This window comes from Podarcis tiliguerta (assembly GCF_965153285.1).
Source record: "Podarcis tiliguerta genome assembly, chromosome: 14".
NCBI lineage: Eukaryota > Metazoa > Chordata > Lepidosauria > Squamata > Lacertidae > Podarcis > Podarcis tiliguerta.
Window position 1 is genome coordinate 35654892 of NC_139547.1, and position 21883 is coordinate 35676774.

The 21883-nt window shown below is 49.0% G+C and overlaps 1 protein-coding gene across 2 annotated transcripts in view; it reads left to right on the forward strand.

Moving 5' to 3' along the window:
* The window catches only part of SBK1 (SH3 domain binding kinase 1), a 74285-nt gene extending 53291 nt beyond the window's left edge, over positions 1 to 20994 (forward strand). Inside the window, exons 2-4 of one of the 2 annotated variants that reach the window (XM_083414256.1) lie at positions 12639 to 12841; positions 13541 to 13743; positions 14163 to 15465. In XM_083414256.1, the coding sequence (XP_083270382.1) occupies positions 12639 to 12841; positions 13541 to 13743; positions 14163 to 14951 (1195 nt within the window). In that variant the 3' untranslated portion in view covers positions 14952 to 15465. Of the gene's footprint in view, positions 1 to 12638; positions 12842 to 13540; positions 13744 to 14162 lie in introns of both variants that reach the window. The other variant, XM_083414257.1, reaches the window with a different exon arrangement.
* The last annotated feature ends 889 nt before the right edge of the window (positions 20995 to 21883 follow it).

Sequence of the window (21883 nt, forward strand, 5' to 3'; positions counted from 1 at the left end):
AAAACAATATACCCTGGGTGTGTCCCAAGTATGGCGGTTGCCTACACATCACCCCAAAAGAGGACACCGATTTTCATCTTGATTGATTGTGTTTGAGTCACTTTACACCAGACACCAGACAAGCTCAAAGTGACCTACAGAATACAAATGACTGGCCCTACCATTAGATGGAATGAGGCAGCTGCCTCAGGCAACAGATCCTGGGCAGGCGTTCTTGCCTCAGGTGCTTGGAGGATGCAATCCTGTTGCCAGTGTAGATGTAAGATTTCAGCTGCCCAGTTGGCCAGCTTCTGCACATAGAATTGGAGGAGTCAGGGTTGCCATCCTGGCCTTTGCCTCATGAAATGTCTTGAGCCAGCTCTAGAGATCGCCGTAGAAGCAGGATATGACTAAAATATTCTATTTGCTGTTGGATCCTATTTTTTCTATGTTCTGCTAGCGAAAAGTGCCCTGGCACCAAAAAAAGTGCCTTTTTAAAACCGCCGTTCAGATAAGTGCCACTTTGAAAGGTTCAGACAGCCATCTTGATTCAAAATGGCGCCCGATTGCAGCTAAACATAGATGAAAACCTGCTGCTTGGTGTCCAGAACCGTTGTGCAAAATTTGGTGATGGTCTCTTAAGAGGTACCCAAATGCATGGGAAACAGACAAAGAACTTTCCAAAATGCACAGTGCTCTGTTTATGTGTCAGTGTTGGTTTCCATGCTTCTGATCCATCATCTCCAGGCAATAAACTGCAGGCAGTAGTGATGGGAAACTGCCTTTACCTGAGACCCCAGAGTGCAAGTCAGAGCAAGAAGCATTCCACTAGAGAGCCAGTTCTTTGCATGGAACAGTAACACCCTCCTTGTGGCCAGTGCGGTGAGAGGTATTCTGGAACTCTGGATTCAAGCAAAGGCAGCGTTGTACGTTGATCAAGGTGGGAGCCGGCTGCCTGTACTCTGTCAAAGTGACCGGGTTGCTATGCTCCTGTAATTATGAGTGGATGAGTTTTTATCCTCCTCCATTTCTAATCAGTTAATTGGCCGCATCACCCTCTCCTCTTGCCTGGTTTCAGCAGGGATGCCTCTCTTCGGCTGCGGCAAGCCAGAGCCTTGATTTTGTAGGACTTGGTGTGGTTATTAAGATTGATATTTTGTAGGGGTTCATTTGCCTTTGTTTGTGTGTGTGTCAGGTGTAGATCAGCAATAAAAACACTGGTGTTTGTGAAGCTAACTCTTTATTCAAAGAAACCAAAACAGTGTGATCCCTGCAACTCTTCCCAGTATGTCTTGCCCCAATGAGGCAGTTGTGAAGACTGAAGGTCCCTGCCTTCCCACAGCTGCCTATGTCCCCTCCTCACTAGGGGTCCCCCCCCATCTGTGTGCAACCAATCTCTCCTCTGCTCTTTTCCTTTCTCTGCATATTCTGGGAGACCAGTGGGGAAGGGGGCTGGTTGCAGCAAAGGGGGAGTCTCCCTGGATGCTTTGGCAGTAGGCCAAATTCCTGTCTCCTGGCCTCCTCCTCTCCAGCCTCCACTTCAGCCTCAGAGTTTGGACAGCAGTGTACAAAGATTGCTACCAAAAGGAAATAAAGCAAAGATTTAAAATATACCTATAAAACAGCACGTCAAACAATGGATATAAGAAAGCTATAGAAGGCAGCCTCCCAGATATTGCTGGACTACAACTCCCATCACCCCTTGCCAACAACATCTAGAGGGTCATTGGTTCCCCATCCCTGGCTAAGAGAGAGTGAGGCCTAAGAGCGTAGCAGAGGTCAGTTCTGAACCTGGCACCCTCTGTTTCACAGCTCAGGCAGAACAGTAGTAGACACGCTTTGATGGTGCCTTCAGAGAGCAACATCCACGTCCCCTGGTGCCCTTCCAGCCTTTGAACCAAAGCAAGTCCAGTCAAGGGAGTGATGTAGGATGCTCTTGCCTGAAGCCTGTTAATGAAGCAGTACCTTGGACAGTTGGGCAGGTGCTCTGCTGAGTCCCAGAGCTGGCTGGGCGAAATTCTCCCAGCGCTGAGAGCCAGCAGAGAGCAGCTTGTGTACCTGGAGTGGAATATCTGCAGGATCTATGGGAACTTTGCCCAGTGGGTCACTGAAAGCTTGTGCTTTCCAGGGAGGGATCTAGGAAAGCCATGTGTCTTGCACAAACTAAACTTGGGAGGGATGGCTGAGATCACTCACTGGTGAAAGATACTCTGCAAAGGCCAAGGGGCACTGTCTTCTTTTGTGTATTATGGGATGGAGCCCTGGCAAGGAAAAAAGGAAGGAGCTATGCCTGGATGAGTGCCAATGAGTCAGGGCTGAACCCATATCCGTTGGATTTCTTGTGGTGGGGAGGGGCTTTCATCCATCCCAGCTCTGTGCTTTGTTGAGATTGGACTTTGGGATTACCTGGTTTTAGGTATGAAGACACAAGAGGCCACCCACTTTGCTGAAGCCATGCAGGTATGGGTCTTGCCCATGTCAGGATGGGCGACTGACTCCCTGAGACCTTCAAGTGCACTGCCTTGGGTACCATGGCAGAAGGGCAAGCTGCCTATACAGAATCAGGTCCATCTACACTGATGGGCAGCGACACTCCAGGATCTCAAGCAGGGGTCTCTCCTAGCTCTACCTAAAGATACTGGACTTGGGGACCTTCTGAATGCAAAACAGGTGCTCTATCACTGAGCTACGACCCCCTCCCTTTAGCAATATAGGAATCTGCCTTATCCTGAGTCAGACCAGTGGTCCATCCAACTCAATTTTGCCCACACTAACTGGAAGTAACTCCGAGGTTCAGATGGGGGACATTCCCAGTCAAACCTGGAGATGCCAGGGATTGAACCTGGGACCTTCTGCAGCAAAGCAGATGCTTTGCCACCAAGCTGTGGTCCTTCCTTTTGGGAATGGAGGAAGTTCCCTCATCCTGAATCAGACGATTGGTACATCTGGGTCTCTATTGCCTGCTCTGACTGGTAGCAGCTCTCTAGGCTTTGGGGCAGAGACTCGTTTCCCAGCCCTTCCCTGGAGATGCTGGGGACAGAACCTGGGTCTTTGTGTGCATGCATATCAGAATTTCTACCACTGAGCTGTATCCCCCCTCTAGCTTCATTTTCTTTGTTGCTGTTCTAATCAGTTAATGGCTTAAACGCTTGGCTATCATTTGACTGGGCAATTGATCACGTTTCACCATTGCCACCTATGTAGCCCCTATCAAACACACAACCCTGATGCACCCCCCAGAAGGCTCCTACTAGGTGATGTTTCTGCACATTTTCACCTGAGAGGTTTGATATGGGGAGAGAGGCGTGCCTTCTAACAAATTCTGGAGCCCCTGCTCCCATAAACAAACCTTTTCCCTTGTCTACCCTCTTGTGGGCTAATGGTATTGATTTCTGTGTTAACACCAGCTATGATTCTATTCTATGTTCTGCCACGTAATAATGGGGTGGTTGTTCCCTGCACTGTAATTTCCTCCCTGTTTCTTTCAAGAGGCCGGCTGGACTTAGCAAATGATGTGCAAACTCTCTGGCCCTCCCTGCCCTGAGGGCACAAAGCCTGATCACGTGGCCTCCAGCATTTGCAATGAGCTGCTAATGAGCTGCCAATTACTTATTGGCAGAGCCGATGAACCCAGGGCTTGGGGCAACTGCAGAGCTGAAGTGTGCAGCATCCCCATGCTAAGGAAATAAATCATCTGGTTTTACAGCTTGCGTGGAGAGTAAGAACTGCTTCCTGCACACATTTTATGCCAAGGGTGCTGTAGAAGGATGGCAGAAGTGTTGTTAGTTGATAAAAAGGTAAAAGGACCCCTGACTGTTAGGTCCAGTCGTGGCCGACTCTGGGGTTGCAGTGCTCATCTTGTTTATTGTCCAAGGGAGCCGGTGTACAGCTTCCGGGTCATGTGGCCAGCATGACTAAGCTGCTCCTGGCGAACCAGAGCAGCGCATGGAACCGCCGTTTACCTTCCTGCCGGAGCGGTACCTATTTGTCTACAGTGATACCTCCGGTTAAGTACTTAATTCATTCCGGAGCTCCGTACTTAACCTGAAACTGTTCTTAACCTGAAGACCACTTTAGCTAATGGGGCCTCCTGCTGCCACCGCGCCGCCGGAGCACAATTTCTGTTCTCATCCTGGAGCAAAGTTCTTAACCTGAAGTACTATTTCTGGGTTAGCGGAGTCTGTAACCTGAAGCGTATGTAACCTGAAGCGTATGTAACCAGAGGTACCACTGTACTTGCACTTTGACTTGCTTTTGAATTGCTAGGTTGGCAGGAGCAGGGACTGAGCAACGGGAGCTCACCCCGTCGCGGGGATTTGAACCACCGACCTTCTAAGCAAGTCCTAGGCTCTGTGGTTTAACCCACAGTGCCACTCGCATCCCTAGTGGCATATTAAACAATGTGTGGTATGGGGAAACTGGCTAGAGAAGAGCTTGCGTGGTGTAGTGGTTAAGAGCGGTGGACTCGTAATCTGGGGAACCAGGTTCACGTCTCCGCTCCTCCACATGCAGCTGCTGGGTGACCTTTGGCTAGTCACACTTCTCTGAAGTCTCCCAGCCCCACTCACCTCACAGAGTGTTTGTTGTGGGGGAGGAAGGGAAAGGAGAATGTTAGCCACTTTGAGACTCCTTCGGGTAGTGATAAAGCAGGATATCAAATCCAAACTCTTCTTCTTCTTCTTCTTGTCTCCACTGTTAGAAACACAGATACAGTCATACCTCAGGTTACAGACGCTTTAGGTTGCGTATTTTCGGGTTATGGACCCGCTGAAACCTGGAAGTACCAGAACGGGTTATTTCTGGGTTTTGGGGGTTGTGCAAGCACAGAAGCGCCGAATCGCAACCCCTGCATGCACAGACGCATCACTGCAGGTTGCAAACGCTGCGGGTTGCGAATGTGCATCCCGCACGGATCACGTTCGCAACCCGAACATCCACTGTACAGGATATAAGCTAGGTGCCAAATGGCTCCTTAAACCAAGGTTACAGTTGCCTTGGTTTGGACCAGATGGATCTAAAATCTTATTTTTCAAATGATGGACTGACTTGAGATTGATGATGAGTTAAACATCTGGCTAGTTCAGATGGCAACCTTGAGCTGGATTAAGAATGTTGAGAACTTAAAGAAGAAAAGTGACTTGATCCTGCGGCAGTCTGTTTATATATTGGCCTATTCCTACTTCTGTTTTCTTAATGCTGACATAGACAATTCATAATGTAAGAATATTCTTCACAATTGTGAACAGGGCAGTGGGGTGGGGTAAGTGAAGACAAGCTACAACCATTAACTATAATGCTCCTGTTCTGACTGCACAGAAAAAGCACTTTGGTTCCTGAAATTCATTCTGATCGTGCAAATAAAATATAGCTGATAGAATTCTACAGGATGTGGTATTAGCGTGTGAAAATAGTTAAGATCCAGTGATCCCCAGGCATGCACCTCCAGATGGTGGAGACGTCAGGCACCATCCTGGCACCCAGGCATCTTCACTTAGTCCTGGTGGCTGATAGCCATGTGCAAAATGCGCCTGGCGCCTGGCTAATTTCGAACACTTCTTGTCTCCCATAACACTGGAACTCATGGTTGTCAAATGAAGCTGAATGTTGGACGATTCGGCACAGAGCAAAGAAAGTCCTGCTTCACACAGCGCACAGTTAAACTGTGGCACTAAGTCCCACAGTAGGCAGCGATGCCTTCGAAAGAAGATCAGACCAATTCATGGAGGATAAGGCTGTCAATGGCTGGCCTCAAGCAGAGCCAGGGCTTTTTCGGCCATGGCCCCAATCTGGTGGAACACTCTGTCACAAGAGACTAGGGCCCTGCGGGACTTGACAACTTTCCACAGGGCCTTCAAGACAGAGCTGTTCCACCAGGCCTTTGGTCAAGGCGCAGTCTGACCCGCTCCTTCTGTAATCCTTATAGCACTCCAGCCCAATGGTTGCCATTAATTTGATTTTGAATTGATTTTAGAATGTATTTCAATTAATTGGTTATGATTTTATGTAAACTGTGTTATTTTTATTGTTGTTAGCCGCTCTGAGCCCGGCTTTGGCTGGGGAGGGCGGGATATAAATAAATAATAATTATTATTATTATTACTAACCACAATGACAGTGTTCCACCTCCACTGTTGGAGGCTGTAGGCCTCTGAAGACCTCTTTCTGGGAATTATAGGCAGGCAGAATGCTGTAAAGAAGGCTGATCGCCGAAGAATTGATGCTTTTGAATTCTGGTGCTGGAGGAGACTCTTGAGAGTCCCATGGACTGCAAGAAGATCAAAGCTCTCCATTCTTAAGGAAATCAGCCCTGGGTGCTCACTGGAAGGACAGATCGTGAAGCTGAGACTCCAAGACTTTGGCCACCTCATGAGAAGAGAAGACTCCCTGGAAAAGACCTTGATGCTGGGAAAGATGGAGGGCACAAGGAGAAGGGGACGACAGAGGACGAGATGGTTGGATGGTGTTCTTGAAGCTACCAGCATGAGCTTGACCAAACTGCGGGAGGCAGTGGAAGACAGGAGTGCCTGGCGTGCTCTGGTCCAGGGGGTCATGAAGAGTCGGACAGGACTAAACGACTAAACAACAACAACAAGAAGAATGCTGTTGCACTCAGGTCCTGTTTGCCGACTTGCCACCAGCATCTGACTGGCCACTGTGAGAACAGGATGCTGGACTAGATAGGCCTTTGGTCTGACCCAGCAGCAGGGATTGTCTCATGTTTTTATGCTCTCCCACCCATGTTACTGCTGTATGAACTTCAGCTTCCAAGGAAGATTGTGTTACTTTTGGCAGAATCTTGGTGCTCTCTGATAACCGACAGAACCCGCTGTTCTCTATGTGCAGCCAGAGAACTGGTAGGGTAGTACCGTCGGAATCAAATCTGTCCTCAAAAACGTATTATGCAAAAAATGGCAGGGGCTGCGTAGGGGCTTAATTGCGGAGCTGTGCGCATTATTCCCCAGTGGGATGTGTCTGCCTGTGACCTGTAGTTCTTGCCGGAGTGGTACATTGTCTCGATAAGTTGAACTCGCCTTGAAGCACAGACTTGCCAACAAGATTGAACAGCGCTGTATCGAAGCAATCAAGTGAAAATTGGCTGGGGTAGACATTGCCGGAGGACAGGACGTCTCACCATTGGAAACACGGGGCAGCCATCAAAAGTGACATACTGTCCAATATTCCAGCGACAGAAATAAGGACAATCGTGTGCACATGTAACATTCAGATTACCGCACCATTGATTTCTTCCTTAAAGCTGCACTAAACAACATGCAAGCTGTTAACACCAGTCCTCCTGCGACGTGTTGCGTTCCTGATTTCTTTTGCAAAAATCCTGCGGTGATCTAAAGCAAAAGGACAAGTTTGTGATTTTGGGAAAGAAATGCAAGAAAAGCCTGATTGTGCCCAGTGGGTTGTATTCAGCGTAGCTCTAAGAGGTATGTTCCATCGGTGCAACAATTTCTCCTTGTGCAATGGAACGTTCTTCCTAATATAAATGGATAGCTCAGTCCGTAGAGCATGAGAATCTTAATCTCAGGGTCGTGGTTTTGAGCCTCACGTTAGGTGAAAGATTCCTTCATTGCAGGGGGCTGGTCTAAATGACCCTTGGGGTCCCTTCCACTCTGTTGTTGTTTAGTCGTTTAGTCGTGTCCGACTCTTCGTGACCCCATGGACCAGAGCACGCCAGGCACTCCTGTCTTCCACTGCCTCCCGCAGTTGGGTCAAACTCATGCTGGTAGCTTCGAGAACACTGTCCATCCATCTCGTCCTCTGTCGTCCCCTTCTCCTTGTGCCCTCCATCTTTCCCAACATCAGGGTCTTTTCCAGGGAGTCCTCTTCTCATGAGGTGGCTAAAGTACTGGAGCCTCAGCTTCACGATCTGTCCTTCCAGTGAGCACTCAGGGCTGATTTCCTTAAGAATGGATGCGTTTGATCTTCTTGCAGTGCATGGGACTCTCAAGAGTCTCCTCCAGCACCAACTCCCTTCCACTCTACAATTCTCTAATTCTATGAATCTGCCCCCCTGGAGTTCTCCCAATCCTCCAGAGCAGATTTCTGGGTGGTGTGGAACCCTTTCAAGGAGAAGAGAGGGGGGAAGTCCTGTGGTGCTGGCATCCATCTTTGCCTGAGCACCAGTATTTAGCTGGTCCATTGATTCTAATGGGCTTACTCTGAGTAGAACTCAGTTGGACACAATCCATACTTAAGAATTCAGAACGAACCTCACTCGCAGGGTCATGCGTATTGGAGGTTATGCATGGACAAAGCCTTGGCGTTCACAGTTCTGCGCTGACATTCGTGTATGCAAGAATCGAGAGGATGGTGCTGATTAATTTGTTCAGCAGTGTCCATGCGCATGATGCTTGGCAGAGAATGAGAAGGCCACACCCTTCCCCCAAGGGGTTTACAATCTAGAAATAGGCATAGAGGAGACAGCAGATGAAGGAGATGGAAGTGGAGGTGGGATAAACAGGGGAATAAGATGTGATTGCTGTAGTTGCATGTACCTAGGCTTAGTTACTTTAAGATACATGGACAGGTGTTTGCCAGAGGTTTGATGGGAAAAGAAAAGTGAGCTTCCCATTGCTAATGTGGCTTTGAAACTTGAAGAATAACAATTGTAGAAACTTACATCCAGTAGGTTTTTTTTAAAAGGCATCCCCTAAAAGCATGGGTGTTACTAAGGGGTGTCTTGTGCCCCAGGTCACAAACTTCCTGCCCCTCCTTTTTAAACATTGTTTACAGGTAGGGATGTAAGAAAGCATTGTTTTGTCTCCTTCCCTGTATTCATCTCATGCAGCAGTGTCTCTGTTCCACGGCAGTTCATCTTCCGCCCCCAAATATGTTATCCGTCTTGCTGTCTGCAGTGGCAAAATTATATCCCTTACATAATTAACCACCTAAATCATGTAAATTGCATTGTCGTTATGTAATACCTTCCCATTCGTTTCAGTGCAAAGCAAATAATGCCATAGGTGGAGGGGGGGGAGAGGAAGACCCGTAATCAATCACTTATCATTTGAGGACAGAAAGCAATAACGGCAGCTCATACTGACCAGATGCGCTGGATTGACTTTGTTTCCAGACATGGGATGGATAATCAAACCCTGGCAATTTCCCATCCCGTTTCCATCAGAATTCCACCCAGAGTAGTTACAGGGCAGCTTTTCTGGAAGTTGGCCGTCATTTGCATCTATACATATAAATTAGCATATGGAGATTTTCTGTCCACCTTTTAAATATGTCCTCAAGGGGACAGTCTTCCAGCAGGGGTGGATACCAGAAATGCAGATCTTTCCCTGGTGAATTGGGACAGGTTTCATGGTTCGAAGGTTGGATCCAGGACTCGGGAGACCTGGGTTCAAATTTCCACTCAGCCATGAAGCTCACTGAGTGACCTTGGACCAGCCGCTGCCTCTCAACCTAACTTACCTGTGGAACCAAAGAAATGCCCCTCGCTCTGGTGTAGGGCAGTACAGTGGTACCTCGGGTTACATACACTTCAGGTTACAGACTCCGCGAACCCAGAAATATTACCTCAGGTTAAGAACTTTACCTCAGGATGAGAACAGAAATCGTGCTCCGGCGGCGTGGCAGCAGCAGGAGGCCCCATTAGCTAAAGTGGTGCTTCAGGTTAAGAACAGTTTCAGGTTAAGAACGGACCTCCGGAACGAATTAAGTACTTAACCTGAGGTACCACTGTACTGAGGTAGGTGGCCATTTGGTCTGGCTCAGAAAAAGTCAGGTCCCTGTGTTCTGGTACTTTGTCTGTCAATCCCATTATCATCTCCTCTGACTGGTGGCAGCTGTCTAGAGTCTTGGCCATTCCTTTATCTGCTAACTGTGCCTTTTTCTCAGGTGGCAATACCCGGGATCGAACCCAGGACTTCGGGCGTGCAGAGCACGCATTCTCTAGCCTTGGGTCACCGCCCCGTCCCCTAAGAGAGATGCGAGGTTTGAGAAGTGTGCGGTCTTTTGAGGAGAGAAGCGGCTGTTACCAGAGGGAGACATAGCGACTGCCTATAAATACCTGCCACAGACAACAGAGCGAGGAAGCGGGGGGCGGGGGGGGGATGATCGTTTAGTCAATGAGAAGCAGTTAAACACAGCAATTTTAGTCTGAGCTGGAGGAAGAAAGTAATAATAATGAATCAACGGAATGAATTATGCAGCAGAGTCCTGGGCTCGCCACCCTATTTATCCCAATTCATGGTATGGGATGAAGTGGGCTTGGGGAGGACGCCAGAATGTAATTGTCATTGTGCCCCGATCCAAACATCTAGGTGCAGCTGACTTGGGAATGCAATGTATAGGCCTGGTTGCTGCATCTCAGATAAGGATCCTTGTCAAGCAGGGCCAGATTTTTAAAATAAATGTACGTGATAAAATTATGCGTCTGGGTAGGCTTGCCCAAGTTTTTAAATAGGCATTGAAAGCAGTGCAACAAAGGCCTAGTGCCTATATAAATCTATATCTGCTTAATTAGCAAGTCTGCTCAGAATGGCTCAGTGAAAACTCAATGGCCAGAAAAGGCTAGTGGGCCATGGGAGGCGTAGATATAAAGTGGCCAGAGAGACCCAACTCATTGTTTGAATGGGCCGTTTCCTTGCTCATTTGTTGTTGTTGTTGTTGTTGTTTAGTTGTTTAGTCGTGTCCGACTCTTCGTGACCCCATGGACCAGAGCACGCCAGGCACTCCTGACTTCCACTGCCTCCCGCAGTTTGGTCAAACTCATGCTGATAGCTTCGAGAACACTGTCCAACCATCTCGTCCTCTGTCGTCCCCTTCTCCTTGTGCCCTCCATCTTTCCCAACATCAGGGTCTTTTCCAGGGAGTCTTCTCTTCTCATGAGGTGGCCAAAGTATTGGAGCCTCAGCTTCAGGATCTTTCCTTCCAGTGAGCACTCAGGGCTGATTTCCTTCAGAATGGATAGGTTTGATCTTCTTGCAGTCCATGGGACTCTCAAGAGTCTCCTCCAGCACCATAATTCAAAAGCATCAATTCTTTGGCGATCAGCCTTCTTTATGGTCCAGCTCTCACTTCCATACATCACTACTGGGAAAACCATAGCTTTAACTATACGGACCTTTGTTGGCAAGGTGATATCTCACTGCTTTTTAGGATACTGTCTAGGTTTGTCATTGCTTTTCTCCCAAGAAGCAGGCATCTTTCTAAATGTCCCTGGGACAGAAGAGCTCCCCATTCATATGACTGGTAGGAACCAATGAATTGAATGTGGCTGGGGTTGAGCATCGGCGCATCTGTTTGCTGACCCCAAAAGAAAACATAACCCAAATTGTGAAACAGGGGGGGGGAGGAGAACCAATATGGAGGGGCTGCAAACAGCCCATTGGGATGTGAGTGCGCTCTGTGGGCATGGAGAAGCTGTTGGAGGGAAGGAAATGGGGAAATGGGGAGGAGAGAATGGAATGGAGCTGGTGGAAGCATGACCGGGTGGGCTCCACACTGCAACATTTTTTTGCAGGGCTCCCGCTTGCACTGACTAATGCAGCTATGCTTCCACTCAGAGGGAGGCACAATGGGACTAACCTCAGATCCGGTCTTCACTCATATCAGGCTAGTCCCTCTTGAATTTTTAGGTGGCGAGCCTTGCAGGTTGGGGGGCGGGGAGCCGCCAAGGCAAAATCTGCAGGGGGAGGAGGCAGTGCTCTTTGCAGTAGGTGACATCATGAGGGCTGATGTATCTAGAGCAGGGAGATGTATGGCGCTTCTGCACTGTACCCTGAAAGGGGAATGGCTAGTGATGCCTTTTGGGAGGGGGAGGGGAGTTCCGCTCTGAAAAGTGCAAATTGTGCCCTGCTACTTCCAGACTATCCATATCCCCTCCCCTTATGCTGCTCTGAAGCAGCGTTTGCGCATGGATCCGACACAAAATGCATGCAGTTATGCAAGACTGGGGTGGGTGGGGGTGGAATGATAGAGAAAAGTTTTCCTCCTTCTCTAATAATTCTAGAACTCACAGACATCTAATGCATCTGTATGTTGAAAGAAAAGAAAGTACTTCTGCATGCAGCGCATAGTTAAAAACTATGACACTCGCTCCCGCAATATGTACCGATGGCCACAATTTGGATTTCAGCAGCATCTGGAGGGTCAAAAATCCACCACATCCGATATGCGTGCAGCAGATTAAAAAAAAAATAATCAGGAGGGAGAGAAGGTGATATACTATTTTAAGAGTATTTGCTGTGAATATTCTGTATTTGTACTTCATAATAATTACAGCAATGCTAGCCTGACACCCACACTTGTATATTTAAGTAGCTGTGCCTTTGGTATACATATCTAAAACCCCATTCAGTAGTTTCTATAACAACTGGGACCAGTTTTCTGTGTCCTCACTCACCTTTCAGCTTGAACCAGGCACGGATGTACAAAACCTACATGAGCATCTGAACTGCCGTGGTTCTGAACTCCGCTTCCCCAAATGTTATTTCATTAACTTGCATGTTAACATTGGCATTTGCAGAATTGTGATATTTCAGAGTTCATGGTTTCTGAGTGAAAGCTGGGAGGGAAAGAGAATAGCAGCCTGGGTTTTGGATGGATGCAACAGACTCGGCTCCTGCATCCCAGAAGGCTTGGGCTATTAGGAAGGCGTGATGGTTGACCAATGCCTTTCCCTTTCTGTCTTCCAGTGTGACCATGAGTGCGGGCTCTATTGAGCAGGAACCGACACGCAAGCTGGCTTGCTGTGGGGTCCCCCTCATCACGGAGGACATGCAGTCACTCGCCATCCGCACGCTGTCCGGCACGGACATCAACAAACACTATGACCTCATCCGCGAGCTGGGAAAAGGGACCTACGGCAAGGTGGACCTTGTTTCCCACAAGAGCACAGGTGAGCTCAGCAGTGCCCTCTGCTGGTAGAGTCCAAGCAAGAGAACACCCATGCCTTAGGTCAGGTGTGAGGGACCATTGTCCCTCCAGGTGTTGCTGATCTGCAGCTCCCATCAGGTTGGTCATTGACCAGGGATGATGGGGTTTGTAGCAACATCTGCAGGACCACACATTCCCCATACCTGCCTTATGTACTCCTGAGATACCTGGCTCCTGAAGCAATTACCTCTTCCACCTGTATCTTTCATTTAAAGCAGTGGTGGGACCAGAGTCAAATGTGAGCAGAGCAGTGAATCTAAACATTATCTTTGTACAGCTGTCTAGATCAGACTTCCTCAAACTTGGCCCTCCAGATGTTTTGAGACTGCAATTCCCATCATCCCTGACCATTGATCCTACTAGCTAGGGATCATGGGAATTGTAGTCCAAAAACATCTGGAGGGCTGAGTTTGAGGAAGCATGGTCTAGATTCTATGCACCCTCAATCCAATTCACCCTGTCCTCTCTCAGGGATTGACCATAACACATCCCACAACCTGTGGGGAACCTTCAGCTCCTCAAAAGCTCCTTTCCAGTTATCACGATTGCTCCATCAAGGCAGTAAACTCTGAAATTATTTTCTTCTGCTTTCGTAAGTCAAAGTGAGTGACATCCTGAGCATTCTCCGTCCTTCCTCCCACTTCTCCCTCCCCATTTACAGGCACCAAGATGGCGCTGAAGTTTGTCAACAAGAACAAGACGAAGCTGAAGAACTTCCTGAGGGAGTTCAGCATTACCAATACACTCTCCTCGAGCCCCTTTATCATCAAGGTCTTTGATGTGGTCTTCGAGACGGAGGACTGTTACGTGTTCGCCCAGGAATATGCACCTGGCGGAGACCTCTTTGACATCATTCCACCACAGGTAACTAGGCCTCAGTTCCACTGGCTTTTTGGCTGTTTGGGTCCCTCAGAACCCACACATCTAAAGCGCTATGATGCCTCGTTAAACAGGCATGGCTTCCCTCTAAGAATTCTGGGAGCTGTAGTTTGTTAAAGGAGTTGAGCATTAAGAGAGCTTTATTCCGCTCCCAGACCTGCAATTCTCAGAGTGGTTTAACAATCAATCCCAGGAATTGCCTGAACCCTTATATCCTGACTTGAGCACTGAGATCAGCTTCAGGAGAATCGTTGCTCATTCCCCGAGTTGACAAGGCTCACTTTGATAACAACAGGAAATGGAGCCTTTAGAGTCGGTTGAGTGTTCTTGGGAGGCCATGTTTATTCCTGGCGTTTCCCGCTGCCCTTTCCTAGCTGATGGTATCTCTCTCTTTCTACCTGCAGGTGGGGCTTCCTGAGGACATGGTGAAGCGCTGTGTGCAGCAGCTTGGCCTGGCCTTAGATTACATGCACAGCAAAAACTTAGTCCACCGGGACATCAAGCCGGAAAACGTCCTCCTCTTCGACCGCGACTGCCGGCGTGTCAAGCTGGCCGACTTCGGCATGACGCGCAAAGTGGGGTGCCGGGTGAAGCGCATCAGCGGAACCATCCCGTACACGGCGCCCGAGGTGTGCCAGGCCGGCCGGGCCGAGGGCTTCACCGTGGACACCAGCATTGACGTGTGGGCTTTCGGGGTGCTCATCTTCTGCGTGCTGACGGGCAACTTCCCCTGGGAGGCAGCCTCGGCCTCGGACACCTTCTTTGAGGAGTTTGTGAGGTGGCAAAAGGGGCGCCTGGCGGGGCTGCCCTCCCAGTGGCGCCGCTTCACGGACAACGCGCTGCGGATGTTCCAGCGCTTGCTGGCCCTGGACCCGGAGAAGCGCTGCCCTGTGAAGGAGGTCTTCTTCTTCATCAAGTACGACCTGATGTCGGAGGTGCGGCGCCGGCCCTCCTACCGCTCCCGCAAGCACACCGGAGACAAGCTCTCCACCGGCCCTCACCGCCACGAGACGCCCAGCTCTTGCACCCCGACCCCCCTCAAGAGGACCATCCTGACAGAAGGCAGCGTCTCCCGGCTGTCTGCCTCAGAGTCTGGCCTCCCTTCCCCCGGGGCGGGAAGCAGGACTGATGGGCGGCAGGACAAAGGCAAAGGCCAGATGGTCCTGGCCACAGCCATCGAGATCTGCGTCTGACGAGGGCGTGGCAGGCCCCTCGGTGCCTCACGGCCTGCAGTTAAGATGTCAGCACCGCAATGCCCTCTCCTGCTCTGGGACAGGCTGCGTGCGAACGGAATCCATTTTGGGGACCGGGATCCATGTCTTTTGAAGCAAAAAAACAACAACGAAAAACAGGGGTGGTGGGGGAAGAGGATAGAAAATGTGGCTTTCCGTTTTCCTCAGTAATCCTAAGGATGTCCATGGTTGTCTGAGGCCACAGGAGAAGAAAGGCCTTCTCTCCTCATTCACTTGAAGACTGGGAGCTGAGGGCTGGATTAAGGGACTGCTGAGTCAGTGGCAGGCGAAGACGGAGCCCATAGCGCCTCAAGGATGAACATCTGAGGGAATCGGGACTTTGTCTCTGAAGGGAGGGGAGGGAAACCCAGTTGGCCGGTGGCTTTCTCTTTTTGCCCATCAGGAGTAGCTTTCAGATGGTTTCCGAACGGAGGTCCTTGCGATGAAAATAATAATAATAGATTAGGTTGGGGGTTGGGGGCAGAAGAGCCCCATTGATTTGGCAAGCGGTTTCTTTCTGGGCCTGCTGGGATAGAGTTGGTGGTAAGCAAAGAGGCTGGGGCTGGTTATTTAAGTCATCTGGAGCCTCTTTGCTGGGCACCAACTGGCTTACAGCGCCCCTACGCCTGGTTGCCAGGGGGTGAAGTCAGAACAGACTCCAGAAAAAGAGGCTGGTGAGCTCAGTGTGCTGGGGGAGGGCTACCTGTTGAATTGGCACTAGTACTGGATCCAGCTTCCAATTCCAATGGCAAGGGGGGAACAGGGATCCCAGCTGAGACCGACACGTAGCACAGCTAATATATCACTTCCTGAGGAAGTGGCAGGGAGAGTCGTTCTTATTTCTGACTGGCGCTAACCCCCCCAGGTGTGAGCAAAGTGCAGAGTCAGGGCAATCCGGAGACCACAGAGATATCACAGTGATGCCATTGGTGCCACTGATGTAGCAAGTGTTTCCTGTGTCAACGTGTGTGTGTGGCTGTATGTAAATGTGTCTCTACAGTCTGGATGTTCGGGTCAGTCGTTCACTGTTGGCCACGTGGCCATCGCCCCTGAGGAAAAGGCTTGGGTGCTTGGGCCGAATGATGGGGAGGACAAAGGGGAAGCCATTTTGTGTGAGGCCACTGCCCGCCTGTGGTCGCAACCAGGCATGCGCACTGCAAGAGGTGCGTGTGTGAGGGGAAGGGCGTTCTGTGTGGGAGCACAAGCTTCTTCCTGCAGTGCACTGGGAGTTCACAGCTCAGACAGGGCTCTCTAGTTCAAGGGTGGGCAATCTTTTTCCTTGTCAAGAACTGCATTCCTTCTATTGAGGTGGGGGGGACACACACCTTGAAAGTGGATGGAACAGGAGTCGAAATCTGGCAAGGCCAGGCCAAAGGTGAATATGGCTACCCCATCTTTCTCTCTTTCTACCATCCCCTTTTCTCTCTCTTTCTGTTGCTCCCTGTCTTTCTTTCTTCAGTCACCCCCTTTTCTCTCTCTCTCTCTGCCACCTTTTCTTTCTGCGGCCCTCTTTTCTCTATTTTTACTACCCTCTTCATCTCTTTCTTCTGCCCCCTTTGCTCTCTCATTTCCTCTCTCTTTCCGTCATCATCTTACACCTCCACCCTTCACCCATGTGAAATTAGGCCAAGATTCCCATGTGGCCCCAAGGCCACAACTTGCCCACCCCTGGCCTTGTTGAACACCAGTCCAATATGGAGCAATTGGGCAGAAAGTTTCAGGGTATGTAGGGTATACCCCTAGGGAATTGTAAGACTGGGTGGCTTCATAAGAATGTATTGAGCATCAAAGAAGCTCTCGAACTGAGGCCTGCTAAACTCTTTCATGGTTTTCTAACTGGCCTAGCTTTTATATAAAGAGAAGAATCCTCTATAAAACCTGAGTTGGAGCAACGGCTTAGGATTCTAGTATGCTGGAAAACATGGACATCTAAACATTACAGGAGCCAGGACTAGAGCCCATCCGAGAGGGAGCAATGCCCTGTGCCTAATGGAGACCCTCAGATGACACCAAGGGCTGCCAGTTCATACTGCCCATCTCTCTGGGCTGACTTTATAATCAGGATTCTGGTACAGATATATTCTTTGGGACAGGGTAGGGTGTGGGGAAGAAAAGTAGGGAGGGCGTTTTTTTGGGGGGGGGGGTGTCATCGCAGTATGACTGAAGTGTAGACTGTGCTAAAACAACATTGCCCATGGCAAAATGTCCCCATAACCCATTGGCTGCAGTTGGGTGGGGGAATGAAGTTGAGAATGAAGACCAAAGGCCGTGCCTGTGCGTTGTGGCAAGCCATAGGGGAATGGATCTGCTTTCAATTCAACTAGGGCTTAGGAGGCAAACGGCGAGGATTTTCGACCTTTCCACAACGGGGCTCCTAGCGACGAGACGCCCTCCTTTCACCAAGGGCTTAGACCAACACTGACCTCCCTTTGCTGTCGACTTGAACCCCTTGAGCTGTGGGGAGGCCTTGCTCCCGGGAGTCACGGTAGTCACCCCTTGGTGCTGTTCCTTTGGGGAGGGTCAACTCTGTAGAGGAAGGCAGGCCTTTTGCAGTGTCTCTCTGATAAAGCCAAGTCTGTTGTTGCATCTCCTTCCTTTGTCCCCATCCGCTTGCCTCGCCTCCCATTTCCCAACCTAGGTGAGAATGGCCCTGGGCAGAGCAGCTCAGCTCAGCCCTTCGCTTCCTGTGGGGTCGTACACACTCATCTCTCCTCCGAGCCAGACTGCGGGCCTGCCGGGTGTGTCTTGTGTGTGTCTCAACCTCCCCAGGGTTCCATCCTTTCCACACAAAGGGCTAAAACGCTATTTCCGAAGCAACAAGCAGTTTACAAAATCTCAAAAGTGGCTGCCCGCCACCACTTCCCCACCCCTTCCCAACTCGAGGGGGCACTGCCCAGCAGCTGGTATTTAACCAGATTGTGTGTGTGTGTGTGTGCGCGCGTGTGCATTTGTGTGTGAAAAAGGCAAGGGTGCACTTTCTGTGTCATCAGTGCCGGCTGGCGACTCCCGTTCGTCCCACAACCCCAGTTGTCTGTAAGCTCCGGATAACACAGCAGCCTGAGGTGACCAAGCGCAACCTTACCGTGGCTCCATCCTCTTAGCCCAGACCCTGACCAGGGTTGTGGGAGGGTGGAAGAGCATGTATGTGAGAGACACCACTTTAACTGCCTTTACCGCTGCCTCCTTTCAGGCAAGCTCTGCGTGTTGGGGGTGCACCAGGCGTTTCCTGACCTCCTTCGGTGTGACCTGGCACACCCCGCCACTCCTCTCTTCGCCAATTCGTAGTCCCCGCTTGTTAATCCGTATGTCTTGACTTCCCGAGTGGGCGCAGCTGTTTCCCCTCCCTTTCTCCTTGGCGTCACTGCCGCCATCTTGTCTCTGTGTGGGGTGGCAGCCGAGGCTAGACTTTTTTTAGAAATAGGCATTGCACAGAATTTTTAGATATTAGCTGCAACGTCTCCTTTTTGCCTTAGGTTCCAATTGTCCTTGATCTTTTGTGCAATAATGTAGATAAGGATTAAGAACACCATATAGACCTTGTTTTGGTTTATTTTTATTTTTCGAATTGTTTTGAGGGGGGGAATTGAGGGGGAAGGTTGGGGGTGTTGGGAATGGGGTCCATTGGGCGCGCGCGAGTGTGACATGTTTTCCATTATCCTTGTTCTTGGTCTTTGTTTTCCCTTCTGTTGCCCGTCCACTTTTAGACTTGTTCCCCTCACCATATAAGAGGTTTCCCCCTCCCCGTATCAAACATGCATTACCTCAGTTTCTGTCACAATTGAGAAGGAAAGCTTTCTTTCTTTTAATTTAAAACAAAAACGAAAACATTACAATGGTAATAATTTTTTGGAAAGCAAACAAAAAAAAAAGCCTCATGTGGAAGATGGGTGTGTTATGGAAAATACTATGTTTTTTTATTTTTTAAAAGAAGAAAACACATTTAAGATAATGGTAATTTCCTGTTGTAGCATTGAGGCAGTGAAACTTCCCCAAATGTGTGATTCTGATGAGGCTCCTTCAGTTCTGGAGAAAAGGCTTTTCCCCCAAAAGGAAGATACCAAAATCATATGGGGGAGCGGCATTTAGCATTTGGTTGTTGCTCTTCATAAGAAAAGGGACCATATTCCAGAGAGCTGTTGGATTGGTTCCTACATTGCTTTAAGCTATAGTCAAGCTTTGCTATGGTTGAAAGGCGACTGTACAGCCACTTCTTGCTGCTGCTGGGAAAGGGAAGAAATTTGATCAGTTTGCATTTAGACGTGAACTTGCTTACTTCGGTTTCTGAAATAATGCGTAAACGGAAACACAGCCGTTCTTCAGAATTCACACCTCTCCCAATTGTGCACTGTTGTTCTCCAGCCAAGTAATGTGTGTGGGAAATGCACATAGCAGGCCAATATAAATGCATGTACTAGTGTAAAGAACATGCAAAAATGCATTACTGTACGATGCCGATTTATGCCAGGGTTCAGTTCCAAGGGTACAACCAACCCATAGCTGGAGGGAGAGAGAGATAACCAAGTATGAGGCAGCCTAGAAGCTCTTTTTGTGCCAAGAAACCCCAAGCAGATCTGGCCTCCCAAAAGGTTTTAAGCTCTCTGTCTTGTTAGAGAGGCAAGAGATGCTCAGCACGACTACAGGTGTGCTTGTGCGAGATCTCGCAGGAGCTGGGATGGCCTCACGAGAGCATCCCAGAGTTGATGTACTGAGCTGCCCTCCAAGCAAGGAGGAGAGCTTTAAAGCTCTTCCCATGCATAGCAACCCCAAGCGGACTCCATGCAAAAAGAGCTTTTAAGTTATCCCCATTGCTTGGATTTAACTCGTGCAGTTTCAACCAGCCTGCCTTCATAGAACTGTAGAATTCTATGGAAGAGTTGGAAGAGACCCCGAGTGTCATTTAGTTCAACCTTCTGTAATTCAGGAATCGACCACATAGGGTTGAAATCGCACATGAGTTAGATGCTAGTAAGATGTGATTGTACTGTATAGTAAGCAAAATTGATTTGCAATAAAATAAAACAAAATGCATATCTTAGGCAGAATAGCACACAAAAAACGTATGTGAGAAGAAATCCGCACTAAAGTGCCAGTGAATTTTGACGAAGGCTTGGAAAATTAATAAATTGCAAATGGATGCGGAAAACTGAACTTAAGACTGGGAAAAGGAGATAGCAAAAGAGAAACCAAAACTGACTGATTTCCCCATCCCGATCTGCCGCCACCCTACACAGAGCTAAGCCATGGTTTGGCTTAACTGTACATCCGAACTGAGGATCATGGTTTGTTTTGCTCAGTCAGACCACGAGGGGTAAGCCAAGAGCAAACTTTGGTTACGGTTCATGGCTTTTTTGGACAAAGACCAAGGTTCAGAAATAACGCTAAGCAAAAACCATGGCTTAGGTCCAGCTGAGATGGCAGGAGCTAATGGTAGGGCCGGCCCAGCCTCTTTAATGTGCCCCATCTGCTTCCCACAATGCCACTCTTAACCATGCCCAGGCTCCACCCCTTCACCTTGCCTCACGGCCAGCCCTCCTCTGGGATGGGGTGATGAGAGCCCTTTTCAAGGACTATTCTGTTGTTTGGAAAAACCACACCTTTGGGGAAGCTTCACTGCCTTACGTGGTTGTGTTTGTGACTTAGCATTGTGAACTGGTCGGATGTGTAAGCGCCGTTCTTATAGTGTACTCCTGCAAAGGAGAGGGAAGGGGTGTTGCCAAGCCACCATCAAGGTTATGTGCCAACGTGGGGCGTACATATTCTTTCTCTCTCACACACACAAACCCCGGATAGGCAACTTCTTCCACTCCTTCCCGGAGGAGAAAGAGAAAAGATTTAAAAATGGAGCAAAGAAACATTCACCATCACACACACACGCAACAGCGCGGAACAAACGTTTGTAAATATTCTGGAATTCTCTTGACTTGTGAAAAGGAGGTTTTTAAATGTTATTTAATTAATTCTATATTGCGGACAATTGCTATAAAATAAAAAGGGGGTAAAAACATGGACCTGTCTATCTTCGTGCATGCAAGACTGGGGAAATATGGTGGCATGGGGGAGAAGAATTGGGCTGTTCTGTCCCCCAGCACTAATGCTAATGTGAATTGCTGTAGTTCAGTGACAGGGCATCTGCCATGCATACAGGGTCCCAAATTCAATCCCTGGCATCTCCAGGTAGGGCTGGGGAAAAGCCTCCTCTGAAACCCAGGGTTGCTGCTGCCGGTCAGTGTAGACAATACTGAGTTAGATGGATCTATGGTCTGGCTCCCTATGTTGGGAATGTCCTCTTTACTCACCCAGAGCACCTGTTGAAGAGTAACAGATGCAACAGCTTTGTTCAGGCAATTCAGTTGCAAACACATACTTAGGTCTAGCTTCAAAGGTAGTCTGAGCTTGGAGCTCGGATATCCAGATGTTCTCACATTGCTGGCAGAGTGGAAAGAGGAAGAGGGTGTGGCCAGGCAGGCAGGAGAATACATAGTTATGCCCATCTCCTGTCAGGGCACAGTGGGAGTATCTCTCACATATTTAGCAACTTTACAGGAAAACACTGTGAGCTTCAGCTCCTATCATGCGCCTATCTAACAAAACATGAATTGTTAGTTAGACTGCACTTTAAATGGGGTTGCCATATATCCAGCCATATTGGAAGTCTAGATTTTGCCGAATTTTCTCAAAAATAGCTCAAAGGCAGCAATTATTTTTTGAGATTTTGCAAAGAAAGCTCAACAACTTTGTGCAAAAGTGTCTGGATTTTCACTTTTTGACACATTCTGCTAGGTCATAGTTGTGACTCCCTGCGGTGTCCCCTAAGTGCGGCAGAACCAGTTGTGCTGCCCTAAATCCGCCTCTGGTTTAACTATCTCCCTCTCCCTAGGGATTCTGGGAGGGGA